The sequence below is a fragment of the Mangifera indica genome, chromosome 4, assembly GCF_011075055.1.
Source record: "Mangifera indica cultivar Alphonso chromosome 4, CATAS_Mindica_2.1, whole genome shotgun sequence".
Taxonomy (NCBI): domain Eukaryota; kingdom Viridiplantae; phylum Streptophyta; class Magnoliopsida; order Sapindales; family Anacardiaceae; genus Mangifera; species Mangifera indica.
The window spans coordinates 18,758,074-18,773,913 of record NC_058140.1 but is presented as its reverse complement, the minus strand read 5'-3'; the positions used below and the strand labels follow the sequence as shown (position 1 = coordinate 18,773,913).

At 31.0% G+C, this 15,840-nt stretch overlaps 1 protein-coding gene and 1 long non-coding RNA gene across 8 annotated transcripts; both read left to right on the top strand.

Moving 5' to 3' along the window:
- Nucleotides 1-4,569: 4,569 nt before the first annotated feature.
- On the top strand, nt 4,570-9,368 carry LOC123214474 (WPP domain-interacting tail-anchored protein 2). 7 transcript variants are annotated; one of them, XM_044634251.1, is made up of 6 exons: nt 4,574-4,844; nt 5,913-6,477; nt 6,603-7,738; nt 8,155-8,346; nt 8,816-8,849; nt 8,933-9,190. In XM_044634251.1, exons 2-6 carry the CDS (start codon nt 5,937-5,939, stop codon nt 8,938-8,940), a joined length of 1,911 nt encoding a protein of 636 aa, XP_044490186.1. In that variant the 5' UTR covers nt 4,574-4,844; nt 5,913-5,936; the 3' UTR covers nt 8,941-9,190. The 7 variants fall into 7 exon arrangements, with proteins under 7 accessions (XP_044490190.1, XP_044490186.1, XP_044490188.1 ...); XM_044634253.1 differs by having other exon boundaries at nt 4,575-4,844; nt 8,155-8,350; nt 8,933-9,049; XM_044634248.1 differs by lacking the exon at nt 8,816-8,849 and having other exon boundaries at nt 4,577-4,844; nt 8,933-9,368.
- Nucleotides 9,369-11,942: 2,574 nt separating this feature from the next.
- LOC123212787 lies at nt 11,943-12,531 on the top strand. The gene is made up of 2 exons (XR_006501612.1): nt 11,943-12,053; nt 12,223-12,531. It is a non-coding gene; the product is annotated as an uncharacterized LOC123212787 (long non-coding RNA).
- The last annotated feature ends 3,309 nt before the right edge of the window (nt 12,532-15,840 follow it).

Genomic DNA, 15,840 nt, shown 5'->3' with positions numbered 1-15,840 from the left:
CTAGATTTAATTATCGATCTCACAACCACTAAACCAGATAAGTAAAAAGTTTTATCTTAATATGTTGACAGGGAGACAAACCCAAACTCTCCATCTTGGAAGGTCACCCCTATACCACCTAAGCAACATTATATGTACACATTTTTAATATATAATTTGAATACACAGATAATGTGTCATCATATAATTATATATTATTTTATCTTTAATTCAGAATTATTTAATCACTTGATGACATATTTTCTATATACTCAAATAATATAAAAAAATATATTTGTACTTATAATTTATTGCTATTGGCCAAGGTAGGGAAAAAGATAATTTCTCACCCAAGTTTTGGTGAAATGTCAAATATATACTCGTAGCAAATGAAAAATGTAAATACTCATCAAAGTTGTAATATATTAGAACATACCTACAAATTTTTTGTTAAGGTTAAAAAGTAAAATTATCATTTTATCAGTAATATTAAAATAATTAAAATTATATCTCATTTCTCCCCTTAGTTTGAAAAACTAACATTTCTTTCATTGATTAACTTTTAAAAAATTCACTTTTTCCCCCAAGATACCAAACCTAAAATCTAGTCATTTTTTCTTGCAAACGGTGGACCAACGACGGAGGTACAAGACGAAGTTGTCTAGAGGATAACTTTTGGACAGTGATGGTTGTCCAAGGATAGCGACAATTGTCCAGATTGGATGACAAATGTCGTCCTCACTGGATGATGCTCCGTTATCCAGTGAAAGACGATGAGTGTCATCTAGTTTCGTCATTTAGATATGGACAATGTTCTATCGTCCAGTGAAGGACGACGAGCGTCGTTTAGCAATGCTCTTGTTGGTCGTCGGTGGCCAGAGAGAGGGGTAAAAAAATAGCTTAGGGATTTGGGAGAGAAAAAAATACTTTTCAAAGTTTAAGTTTGAGGTCAAATATTAATTTTTAAATCTTAAGAGAGAAAATAAAATAAAATAATATATTTTTAATAATATTATTAAATGACAGTTTTATCTTTATATTTAACAAAAAATTTGACAATAATTTAGGGATTAATGTGTATTTAGATTTTTTATCTATTATAAATATATTATTAAAATTAAGTTAAAACTTGGATGAGAAATACTCTTTTGCCCGGTTAGGTAACTCTTAGGACAATTTGGCTTTCCATCATCGTATTATCAGTGAGATGCACCAAAACCATTAGATCAATATCATCTGATTTTTAAGATACATATCCAACGGTTATTAATAAGGCAAGTGTCTAGTATATGACATTTAACTTGTTAGAATCTTATGACTTTTGGCCACCATACAATACAAGAGACTTCACCTAACCAAAGCACAAAATTGAAGCTATGGCACAGATGCTTTTTTTCAGATCCGTCACTCTCAGCCCTTGGATTTTTCGTAGATTGTCCATTTTGTACTATAAGTCTAGGATTTGATAATATGTTTTAATTTCTTGTGTTAAATTTGCTAGACTTCAATATTATTGACTTCCAAATCAAACAACTTGTCTTAAAATTGACCTAACCATGCACTAAAGGAAAAACAAAAAAACAAAAATCTTATCCATTTTTATGCTTTATTAGTGAAATTTGTTAACTGATATGGATTAAGCATGTTCTAATAGTTGTAAAGACCAAAATTTCATTAATTGTAGAATTTATTGAAGTTAAATAATAAATCTCTCTAAAAACTTTATTAAATATAGTTTATATTAATTTTAAAATTATAAAAAATTTAAAAAATCGGCAACATTCATTGCTAACAAATTATTTATTTGCAAACTTGACTAGATCATGCTTAAGATGAAACGATTTGGTCGGAATCATATTTAGAATGATGCAATTTAACTTGAACCATATCGTTTTGGGTGCAATTATAGCTAGATTACATCATTCAAGTGTGATCTAGATAGATCACTCAATCTCATGTGTGATTCTAGAAAATAATGTTATGTGATTTGGTTAGGATTGCACTGGAATGGTGCAATTCAAGTTATATTTGGTTGGATTATACCATCCCAGTTACAATTTAACCGAGATCTTATGTGGCTAGTACTATTTTGGCCATCCGATTTATTCTTTTTCAAGTTCTGGTTTTTTATTTCAATTGATGATATAGATTTAAATGATTAAATTCTTACTTAATGAAGAAAATATTACTTATTTGTATTTAAAGAATATAAGTAATATTAATCTTAATATATAATATATAATATATTATGCAGGTATACTCATACCCTTTTACAATCAAAACTAACTTTAATTCTGATGACAGGTGGAAACTTGAATTTCTTAAACTTTGTGGGTGGGAAAATGTTAAAGTGGTAAGCCTTGGATGGAAAAAAATTTTTCTCTCGTGCTAAAATAAAAAAAAAAAAAAAAGGAACTCAAGGATCTCCAAGAATAAAGAAAGAAAAAGAAAGCAAACCCATGTTGAGAAAAGTGCTAAAAATCTTTATTTGATAAAAGAGAGTGTTGTTCTTGCAAAGGTAAAGGAGTGATGCTTGAGTAGAGAGCACGTTTATCATATCATATATCCTTTGGTTTGAATTGATACTTTGTGGATGTGGGCGAAAGGATTCAGCTGTGGAGTTCTTACGAATTTGGACATTCTAAAACTGGACCAAGATTGAGACATTACTTGATGTGGTTGGTGTTGCACATATAAACATATAAGAAATTGCATTTGCATATTTTCACAAGGTTATCATTTCAGCCCCCCCATTTCCTTGCTTTCTCCATGTGCCAATGCCCAGTCATTCTCAGTTCATATGATATAATAAGACCCACCTACCATCCCTACAGCTCTTTCTATCCTTTCATAAAGTAAATTATATTGATTAGTTAAATCACCATTTCAAGATTGAACCGATTACCCCAACAAGTGAAAATCAAGTCTCTTGTTTGGATATTTCATCTTTATCACTCAAGTTATGTTTGGGGCTAACTTGTTCAGTTTTGCTGACAAACAAGAAAACAAAATCTGTGTTAGGACCACGCACCCAATTTACAGAAGCTTGCCAAAGCCACTGCTGACACTGCCCATAAAATATAATATAAGAAGTAGCAGGCAGCGGTAACCAATTTAAACAGGGGTTGGTGCTTTGCCATCTCATACTCACTATTTTGGGCCCATATAAGTACATGCCAGTGCCAACTCTATGTGGTCCATTCAACCATTAAACACTTACACACCCTCTCCAAATCTTATAATGCCAATATTTTGCCTTCTATTTTCTCTTAAATCTCTATTTTTGGAAATTAGAGGAACTCTTAAAAATATTCCTCACCATAAACAAGCCTTTCAATTCTAACTAGTATAAGTAATAATAACTTGTATAAGCCCCATATAGGATTATCTTCTTAACATCATCATATCGTTTATTTTTACTCCTTTTTTATATATTTTATTTGATTTTATTGAGTTTAATAACCATTGTATTTTAATAAAAATATTGTTAAAAACTTTTAGCAATTTCATTCTCCCTACATACTCTTGTTTCTCATAGTGAATGGGCCTAAAGTTTCTGTTGAATAGTAGGCTTAAGCCCAATCCCAAGTCCCATTCGTGGTCTCTTTCCACGAGGAGACCATCCTTTCAAGACAAAGCTTCCTTTGGGCTCGTTTTCTAAGCCTTCAACGACATTCAGAGCATAGGCAACTACAAGAAAATGTTGCTTCAAGTTTCTTTCTCTCCAAGCTTTCCAAATAGGAAGCTTTCTTGAAGGTTGCTCACTAATCCAATTGAGATTCCATGTTGTCCCAATGCTCCATGTCAACTGATGACACCTCACCTAGATTCATTTGCCACTTTGCCAGCATAAAATAACCCAAAAACAAGAGAATAATGAAGTTATCAACCTGAAAATGTCATGTTTAAGGCTATGGTTAACATTAATTATATACCATGCTTCTACTCTAGGTAAGATTAATGACACCTGATCAGCTATCATAATTTTGGGAGTTGAAAAAACAAGGATCCGACCTTTTTAGTAACAATAAAATTATGTATACTTATTTTAGGTATATAAATAAATACATACTTAATATATATTATTTAGTGATTGAGTAATTTTTAATTAAAGATAAAATAAAATCTAATCATATAATAACATATTATATGTATATTCATTTGTATTTCTAAAAGTAATTAAACATAGTATAGTCTTTCTCTTCTAATAATATAATTTTTTATTCTCACTTACCTTATACTGCACTCATGAAATCATGAGATGCTTTCTTAATTGGTATTTTTATGTTATTTTAAGATAAAATAATATATATAAATAAATTGATTTAATATTATATGAATGAGTGATTTAACAATTTATTTTATTTTTTATTTAAAATTATTTGAATTATATAATGATAAATTAATTTATTTATATGCATTACTACCCATAATTTGTATTTTAGTTAGCCGATTTTCCTTTTATATTTAAAATAATATGAATATTTTATTGTTTATATTTGAAAATATTATGAGTTAGAGATGTTCTTAGGGCTGATTGAAGTATGCCCTTTTCGTGGCTCAGACCAGACATTTTGAATAAGAATTTGGCATAACGTGTTTTTAACTTTATGTAGTCTTTGGTGCCAAATCAAGCTCAATTATTCAACAAACATAACGACTGTTCTCGTTAACATGCGCCTGACAACGAACCATCACCAGTTGTCTTCACTCTGACCAACAGGTACACCCGCGGCGCATTTTAGACTCACCCACCTAACAGATCAGGGGAATCAAATCAACTCAACGGTATTATGAAATGAATGGTCGTTAACGATTTCTTTTTCCTTCCATTTATCTCTGACCTCATCATATTCTCGGATAAGGTAATTAATTTTATGTGAATTCATCTGCTGATTACTCTTTTTTCTTCTTCTAATTCGCGCTACACTCTGTTTTTATGATACTGTAGTTGGGGTTTATAGGAGGTGTTGATTTTCAGTCTTACTGTTCTTGTTGTGGTTCCTTGGTGGCATTTATGTTTTTAGAGAGCTTAGAGTGCCTAATTCTGTTGGATTTCTGGGTTGATAATAAAATTCTCATCTTTGACTTTTGTGATCACTAGGTGTCACTGTACTTTTGGTGAATTCAGGTCATGATTTGATTACCTGTTGACGAGTTTAAAAGTTATGGGCTCTTTTAGATTTCTGTACATTTCTTTAGTATCAAATTCATTAATGATTTGCATTAATGCTGGTTGGTTTTTGATTCCATGGAAGTGGGCATCAGGACAGGTAGTTTATCAATGAAGTTGGAATTAATTTACTTGTAAGTGTAGGAAACTAAATCTTTTGGCTACTTGGTTGACTAAACATGAATAAATTAATTGGGTGATAGAAGTTTACAAGAGGATCCTTTAAGAGGCTGCACACTGGTCTGAATGCTCATGGTCTGTTAAGCTTAAGAGAGAATCTCTCTGATGAACAAAGTTTGAGCTAGATGTATGAAAATAAGTTCTCATTTCAAAAATCCTTGTTTTGTTTCATAAAACTTTTAACCGGTAGCCAAGCAATAGAATAGCCTGATGCAATGATACTATAGAAAAATGTTAATTTTTGTAATGTTTATTTAGCTTGTTAAATTGTTAAAATTCAGTTTGTAAACTGAGGGATAGGTTGAAATTATCCATCTCTATCTGATTAGGGGATTACTACATTTGCTGATATTGGTGTGAATTACACTTTTCTTTTGAATTGGCATTGATGGATTGTACTTGTTTTGAAATTTGTGACTATGATCTACTTCATGTTATTGAGTGAAAACTGGATGTGGCAAATCAATCTGTATCTCTTATCTGTTTTTATCAGTGTCATTTCTCATTCTATCTTGAGAATGTTGCTGAGTTTTACATGAAAATTTGAATTCCTTTGTTTTTCTTTTCCATTCTTTCTTAGGTTGATAAACCAGAGAATTGAGGGATGGAAATAAATGACCAAGCTGTTGACAGTAGATATGTAGGGGATTCTATTCCAGGAAAAAATTTCGTGCATGGAGAGATTTCATCTGGTGGAAAGGACATGCAAGAGATAGAGAGAACCATGAAAATTTTAAGTAAAGTTGATTTGGACTTGGCACTCTCTTCTGAGAAGTTGGTAAACTTGCATGTATTTTCAATGCACCTTTTGGCTAGGGGGGATGATCTTGAAACAATGGCCATGGGTAATATTCATATCTCAGCAACCTCCACTGAGAAGGCATTGGTATATGATCTCTTATTTGGCATTTTAGATTCGGAGTTAAGAGAGGTGGACATTTTTTTGGATGCTCTCCGACCAGAGATTGTTGATGCCCATCATAAAATATCTTCATGCAGACATTTGAGAGAGATATTTACTATGATGGAACACAAGTTGTTTGATTCTGAAGAGTCATTGAAGCAGTCACAAGAGCATGTTTTGGAGTTGAAGATGCAATCAGCCAAGTTGCAGAGAGCCTTGTCATTTCTTAAACATGATAATTGTAAGTAATGAAGTATATTTCCTAGCATTTACTTGTTTCCTTGGTACAACTAATGTAAGCTGCATGGGGATGTATGATTATTCTACTTTCTGATCATTTCCCTTTCCTTGAAATGCTCATTATAGGTGAAAATGATGATGCCAGGGAGATATCGGTAAATGGTTCACTATCAAACATGAATGGGAAATCAAAAGTTCAGAAAGCTGCGGCACAAAGACATATTTTAAGGATGTTGGAGAAGTCTCTTGCGAGGGAGCTAGATCTGGAGAAGAAATTATCAAAGTTTGAACAAAATGAAGAGCAGCTGAAGGTAAAGCTACACCATACAGAGGAGGTGTCTTTGCGCATGGAAGAAGCAGCTGAAGTTGTATGGGGAAGGTTTCTGGAGGCTGAAAATGCAGCAGAGGTGCTCATGGGGATTTCCAAGGAATTGCTAGGTCAACTTCAGATTGTTCAATATAATCTGAATGGTTCCCTCCAACGAGAAGCTGAGATAAAATATAAATTCGAAGATTGCATTGGACAGCTGAAAACCAAAGACTTTGCTTTACAGAAACTTGAGAGCAGCAATGCAGGAGATACTACTGAAAGTTATGAAGTGTTAGCATTGAAGGAAAAAGTAAAATCACTGGAGGAACAGCTGAAAGAATCTGAAATGCGGCTGATGAATGCTAATGCCTCCTATGAAGCAAGTCAAGAGCAGCTTGATGAAATGGAAAATATAATTGAGTCACTGAAAGAGAACACTTATGAAGCAGAAAGTAGGGCTGAAAGTGCAGAAGCCAGGGTTGCCCAGTTAACTGATACAAATTTGGAACTAACTGAAGAGCTAAATTTTCTTAAAGGTAACAGTGATAGTACCACAAAGAAGGTAGGTTTACTTGAAAAACAGGTGAGGGAGTTAGAAATCCAACTACAGCATGCGAAAGCATCCTCAGAGGCAAGTCAAGAGCAGCAAAATATGTTATATTCAGCAATATGGGACATGGAAACTTTAATTGAAGATCTGAAATCAAAGGTTTCCAAAGCTGAAAGTAAAACTGAGAGTGCAGAGGAGCAAAGTATTGTATTATCTGAAAGTATTTTTGAACTAAATCAAGAACTAAGTGCTACGAGGGATAGGGTGAAAATCTTGGAGTCATCTTTGGATGAATCTAATATTGCAAAAGCTGCACATGCAAAAGAAATTAACCTTAAGACCAAGCTTATGATGGACATGGTTATGCAACTAGCCACTCAAAGGGAGCTCATTCAAAATCAGGTATTAACTTTTGTGTAACTTCTCGTTTATTCAGCTCTTTGTTCTCAAGGACATTAAATTAACATTATTGTCTTCTATTCATGATTTTGTTCACCTGTCTGTCATCATAACAAAGTTAACTATGAAGTTCGCAACCATCATCATATATGGCAGTTAAAATTTCAGGCGACTACAACTCAAGAAATGTTATAGCTTACCTATTGAGGAGGTGACTGCCAATTGCTCCAATGTCCCCATATTGAATTCTGGATTTATAGCTATGTCTCAATTGTTTAACATACTGAATCATACAAATGCCTTGGGATGTGCATGCCCAACCTGAATGCTTGTTTCTAAACTTTAATTTTGGGACTTTTCTTCTGAATAAATAATTAGAATTATGTTTGACAATTTATATACTAATAGTCTCTGTGCAGGTGTACTCCTTAACAGAGCAGAATAAGTTGTTGTTGGAGAAATTACTGTATACAGAAAAAAAAGATTATACAACTATTCAAAATTCCAAAGATGGTGATAACAAAGAGCTGACATTTTCCAAGAATGATTTGATTCATTCTAATTGTATGAATACCTGTGAGGGTTCAGAGTCCTTGGCTCAAAGTATCCAGGCAGGTACTCTTTTGGATCTTTTTCATTCTTTACAATTAGTGGACAATCAGATTTTTATTTAGCAAAGGGGTAGGATTGCCATGATTTAGATTGTGTTTGTTATTCCTTAAATGCTAGAATTAAATCTTTATTTATCATCTTAAGTATTTCGGGTTTAGTTGTGTATAAATTAGTTTGAACTATTGGTCTTTTGTACTATTTCTTCCCATGATTTTTGCATTTATATCTTTGTATGTGTGCATAAGCTTGATCCACATGATAAGCCTGCCAATAAAAATCCAGCACATCTCGTATAACTGTGTGTTTGTATTTTAATTGCATATTAAGAACCCAAGTTGTAGGCGCTTGCTTGCCAACTGAAACTGCTAACCTGTAGAGACCATCATTTGCATTTGAGTTAAATTTTTCTGGGAGACTTGGGTTTTTGATGGTTATCACAATGGTTCTAAGATAACATAATTTTGCTAGGTCGCTTATGAGAAGGGAAGGATTTTAAACTATGGTAAATACATTTTCACATATCCTGGAGACTCTTAACAATTCTGTATCCTGGTTCTAAATCATCTGTTTCATTTTTGTATCCAGGTGGATGAATTTCCCAGAGATTCCAGGGCATGTGGGACTGAAGTTGGGCCTTCAGGCACAGAAGACAATAACGCTGTGATGGCCTCAAATACCGAGGCTGCAAGGATGAAACATGTTAGCCTAAGGGGTGTTGTTCTTGCCATATTTGTGTCACTACTTTCAGTGTCAGTCTTATATTTTCTTTGATTAATTTCGATGGCTGAACTCTGTCACGACATTTGCATCAGGATTTGTGTATTTCAGGCAACAATTTGCATAGAATGCTGGATTGATTGGATTGCTTTGGTGGGTCCCTTTATGTTGTACATAATTGATTTCATTATTGTATTCTTTGTAAATGTTCTTGTTGTATTGATAATTGTGAGACGAAAACCTTACGTGTTTGTTATACAGTCTCTGTGTATTTATGTTACCCTACCCGAAATTTGCTTCCTTATATTTATTTGTGTATATGTCATTCCATGTGTTCCAGATTTGTTGTTTATATGAGATTGCAGAGTAAAAATGATAATTTCAGTTCGAATTTAGGTCCTTCAACTTTAATGAAAAGGGGATTTTTTAGTAGAAATGGTAATGAAAAAAGTCTTTACAATCAGGGATGAGGATACATATATCTCTTTCTTACTTTCCCCTCGTCCTTATCCTTGTCTCCATTCCTGCCTCTTTATATTAATAGTTTTACTTAAAATATTAATATATATTTATAGTTTTAAATTATTTATATTTTTTAAATTTATTTATATTTTAATTATACATATTAAAATGATTAATATATGATATTTGTAATATTTAAAATAATGGATTGATTTTAATTTTATTTATTTTATTTATTTAATATATTTATGTTGTGTTTAGAGGATATGAAGAGGAAATTTTTTCCTGTGGGGATGAAAAATCTTTGTCATCTTCATAATGAGAATGATGATTAATATCTCCTATAGCGACAGTATCCCATCCCTCCCTATTATCATCCCTGATGCAAAGTTGAAAATTTACACTAAATTCATTAAAAACAATGAAGAAATTATCTCTCTTTTTTGTTTTGTTTTTGTTTTTGAGAATATTAATGTTGGGACCTATTTTAATTTTTTAAATAGTTTCATATTCTTAAATGTTTTATTAGGGGTATTTACGAATCTTCATAAAAAGATCATATATCAGATGGCAGAATTATGTAACGTCAGATAGATTGAGGGACTATTTTGTAATCGAAAAATTAACATATGCTGAATATAAGGGTATACCTTTGAAGCATCTGATTTTTCTTCGCATTTACTCTTAGTCTTGGCTGCTAAAACCCTAATTTCGAGGCTCGACTGAAATTAACACTAATCCTAAGAATAGTTGCTCCATAAAATCTATGTAAAATGATCTTTTTGCTGCTAAAGCTGATACTATGAATCTAACAGCAGTTGAATTGAGTTTGGTGCAAAAATTAATTAAATGTCTAAAATAAAAATATATATACGAAAATGCCCAATTTTATTTTCAAAGAACAAAAATGTCTTTTTTAATGTAAAAAGACTAAACTAAACCTTTAGTAAAAATAAGTGAAAATCCAACTACATAAAAACGATAATCAAAATCACCACACAAACCTAGCACGAGTTGACTTGTAACAACAATTTCTGGTGGATTTCACTTGTTTTCCGACCACTAAAATGTTTCAAAAGGTTAGTAAATTAATTCTTATCATGTTTTGTACATTTTAGTGCGAAGATCTCAACAATTGTATATAGTTTTTGGGTTAAGGTTATGTATTGAAAGATTTGATAAAATGACTTGATTTATTGGTATTTTGAATCAATTTTCTTAGGATTTTTGTGTTAAAATAAATGTAAAGTTGATTAATGATTAAATTGGATTAAGAAACGAAGTTTAGGTGGTAAAATCTCACCTTGCGTAATCGACAATCACCATGCGAATTTTTGCGTCATCCGTTTAGAGATAGTGAAGTGATGTGAATTTTTCAAACCTTTGGTAGCCAACGAATTCGCAAGGTTGGGGCAAAGTGTGAGTTCCCAAATAGTGAGCTTGTGGTAACATGTGGTGGGGAAAAGTGTGCTATCAAAGTTTTCCCACCATGCAAAATTGTAAAGTGGGGGGCAAATTGTCGTTTTAAAAGTTTCCCACCAGTTAGAAGTAAAGAAACTATCTCTAAAGTTGGCTCTAACTCATTCCCAAATTATGCTTAAACCACCTATTTTCAGTGTGCTAATTGACATATAAGTTTAATAAATTATAACAACAAATCAATAAAAAATAACTTATTTTACATGTTTCCTAAATATATATGCAACAATTTCAAAATTTTAAATTTCAGACAACTTTTAGATAACAAAATTTATTTTTTCTCTCATGAAAACTATTGAATAAACTAATATATAAAAAAAAATTTCTTTACGTGGAAGCATGAATTTTGAGATTTGAATCAATCGTTAGAGGTTTGTTATTTGGGACAATTTCATGTGCTAAATGAGGATGTGCTATTTATTGAAACACATTCTAAAAGGTGTTAGATTTTAACAAGAGGCGGATTTAGGATTTGACATATTAAACCTATATATATACATTTCATATTTTTCTCGTATATGAATTTTACGGTTTTATTTTTACAAATGTGATTTTTACTATTCATCCTATAATACCAATGTATTTTCATACTTTTTTTTCCTTTCTCGTATTTATTAACTAGGACCAGGAGTGGCGCACTATGAAAAAGGAAATATCAGCTGAGTTTTTTGGGAATTTTTTATATTTGTGGGAGCAATTTAAGAAAACCTGAAACCTCAAGGGAGGTTTATAACAGTAACCCATTTTGTTATGGAAAGTTTATTTGTGTTTAATATTTATGATTTTTCACATTTAAGAATTTACCATGTTATGCATGCATATTCATTTCATGAACATAACTTACACTTAATACAATTCCATTTAAGGATTAAATTTGTTATCGGATTAATTATGCAGTTTCATGTTCATCTATATAATCAGCTCCCTGAGTAGTCCTAGTACAGGAAGATATATATGTATTATATCCACTACTATAGTTCAACAATGGAGAAATCTTCATCCAAGTTGGTTTTTCTAGTCTTGGTCATGCTTGTGATGATGGCATCTTGTTAGTGATCTCTATCCCTTATAGAAATAGATTAATCCATCATTTACTTATTTTATTGAAGTAATATTAGTTAGTTACATAATCCAGGAATGTTTATGTAATAAACTGATGTTTATTTTCATATTAAATAAAAGTTAGCATGTTAAGTTGCAAATTGAAGTTTCTGCAGATTCAAAGATGGCAGCAGAAGGGAGGACGGTGATTTCATATCGATGCAAGGTAACGGAAGACTGCAACCGTGTTTGTGAAAAATGCTTAAACTGCGCTTGCCAAAATACCTGGTGCGTATGCCTTGATGAAAGCTGGTCACCTTCAACCCTGGGAACTGTCTTTGAACATCAAGAAGCAAAACAAGAGCATGGAAATTAAGATTTTGCAAGTGTAATTATATGATTAAAATCTGTCAATAAGCCAGACCCTTGAGAAGTTGTGTGGCTGATTTCTTAAGTAATAAATGAAATGATGAGCTTGTTACAAATTAAAGGGACTTTGATCTTTTGATTGCCCTTCGTTAGATTGCCAAATAATCACATGACAGAATGACACTATAATATTTCAGATGAGGGATTAGATTAGAAAAAAAATCATAGAAATAACAATGCAAATCCAATCATTCTTGCTTTATATGACACATATAAACAGTTCAATATAAAAGCCCATGGTCTAATTATCATTTTATAAGAGTTAGACTACACATTTGCTTTTCTTGTATAAACTATTAACACTGAAATTTATTACCACATTCATACACTAAATTGATAGACAGTGTTATATCTCTAATTCCTAAAGTAGATAGTTCATTAGAAAAATATCCATATAATTAAGATGATTTTTCTTTTTAAAAAATTACTAAGGTTTGGGTATGTATGAGAATGATGTACTAAGCCCATTTGGCCATCAATGACATGCCGCCAACACCTAGAAGAACAGCAACATATGCCCACATCTGGAGCTTCGGACTTGCTTGTAGTTTAGGCCTCAAAAAATCAGCAGCCAACAGATCCACCAATGCCATATAATTCAGTAACCCAGCAGAGCAAGCATTCAATAAACCAACCACAATCAGAGCAGTGGGACTTGTTTCACTGTATACATGATTTGACAACCCAATTCCCAGCACGATCCCAATTGGAGTTGTGCCCGAGAAGAATAACACCATCATTGCTTTCATCTTTCTTCCATATTCAGCCTGATTAATGATAATCAAATTCACATTAATTTAGAAACATGAATATTAAAAGTGAGAGTTAGGAGAGATGATGTAATATACCGTTTTTGTATAAAGAGAAAAAGAAAACAAGTATACTTTTTGATAAAGAAGATATGAGGAGATATTAAAATTAAATAGGTATGATTGCAAAGCAAGAATTAAGGAAATTATATATTGAAGGATTATTATCTTTGAAAAAAAAAAGATTTTAAGATTTGATGAATTTTCTTTAAAAAGAGAAAGAAGGGATATGATTGGATTTATTTGGAGATAAGAAGATATCAATTGTTTACAATTAAAAGAGTCTTTATCCTTTTAAATAGATTTTTATAGGCTATAAAATTGTTTTTTTTCTAAAAGTTTAGACCTCACAAGAAAAAAAAAATATTAGTTTTTATTTCTATACTTGACAATTAAAAAAGGGAGAGGTGTAGAGATGTTTGGATCAACAAAAAAAAGGGTTGGAGATTTGAGTAAGTTTAATCTTTCAATTTTATTTTATTTAGTTAAGTTAAATTTATATTGAAATTATGTTAGCATCATAGTTAGGTCAATAATTGTGTTTATACATATTAAAAATTGAAAATTCTGGACAGTTTGTTATTTTATCTTTATTAAATGTTTTGATGAAGAAATTTATTTTATTTGCAATCGAAAAATTTTCTGGAAATTTTATAACCAGTATTTTCAATTATATCAAATTTTCGTGACTTTTTGATAATTATAGAATTTATTAAAAATCTTAGAGAAATGACTATTCAATAGAAAAAATCTGCATTCTGGCAATTTGATGATCTAAATTTCTTGAACATTTTGATAAAGTATTTGAACTCAATTTTATCTGAAGATTTTTCTGCAAATTGTATTATATGTCTATTCATACATGCCCAAATTTCATAAAGTTTCAATGCCTAAAAAAATTTTTAAATATCAAGAAATAAGGGTTGTCCAATAAAGATCTGGTTTCTTTGACAGTGTCGATGAGCTCTCTTTATTGAACGTTTTGAAAACGAAATTTAACTTTGTTTCATTTGAAACTTTTTGTGAATATTTTATTACATGTCTACTTTAATTTATCCGAATTTTGTGAATTTACCATGAGTGAGTAATTTTTTAAAAATCTTGCAATCGTAACTATCCAATGAGGAGTTTGTATATATACAGTTGGTTTTAATGGAGTTTAGTATGATTTAGCACTAGGATGATGATTTGTAAGGTTTATAGGGTATTAGGGGATACTTCTAAGATTAAGATCTGATTGTATTAAGTTTAAATTATGATTGTTAGGACAACGTGAAGATATTAGTATCTCGTTGGGTAATTAAAGACGTAGTTAGAAATTGCTGAGGTAAGTAAAAACTTGCATAATATGTAATGATTTTTGTTCTATATGAAAAATGTTTATATGATTATTTATGTTATAAAATTCTTTTTACTAAGATTGATAAATTATGTTATGATTTTATGTTATGATCATATGTTAGAAGTATATAATATTTTTATTTAAAATACTTATAAATAGTGTTTTGATGTTTTTCTATAGAAGAGAACTTATGCTATATTATATGGTTGTTAAAATGAAAGTGTTTGAATGAATTTATTGAATAAAGATTTTCTACTATTCTTCAAAGATAAAGATTTGTTAGAAAAACTAGTTTTATAAGTTTTTTTGTCGAATGTCTATAGTAAGATAAGGAATTGACGGATTTATGAATCGATAAATATGATCGGATCATAAAACATCCAGAGACATATGTTGAATGATGAAAGGTCTCCGGACCAATTATGAATATGAACACAATGAAAGGTTTGTGGACCAATTATGAATATGAATATGAATACGATGAAAGGTCTGCGGGTATATTACGAATATGAATACGATGAAGGGTCTGCGGATCAATATAAATAAGAATATGAATTATGAAAAGTCTACGGACTTATGATGAATATGAATATGAATCAGACCAAGTCACCATGGATATATTTGATACTATGTGACAAAGATTAAGTACAAATTTTATATTTTCTATTTATGAGTAATGTTTATAAATTATTTTAAGATTATCTTATGACAAATGATGAATCTTGTTTTTCTTTATAATTGATGAATATAAAATATTTATGTTTGTTTTTCCTTAGGATAATGAATATGAATTTGTTTACATTATTTTTTTTATAATTTATGGAAATGTTTTATTTTTGTTATGGTTAAGGAATATCAAGAGTTTTATTCATTGTTTTTTTATGACTGATTAGTTTGAAAATAAAGAAGTTTTACAACGTTTATTAAAAAGTTATGTATTATGTTTGTTTTTACTTACCGAGTTGACGGCTCACTCTTTGTCTCTTTTATTTTGTAGAATAAATTTTCTAGATTAACTAGGAGGAGTGAAATAAAATGAATTTAAGATGAGTTAGGAGATTGAAGAGTTCTGATGTCTAAATTGGGAGACTATTTTGTAATCGAAAAATTAACATATGCTGAATATAAGGATATACCTTTGAAGCATCTGATTTTTCTTCGCATTTACTCTTAGTCTTGGCTGCTAAAACCCTAATTTCGAGGCTCAGCTGAAA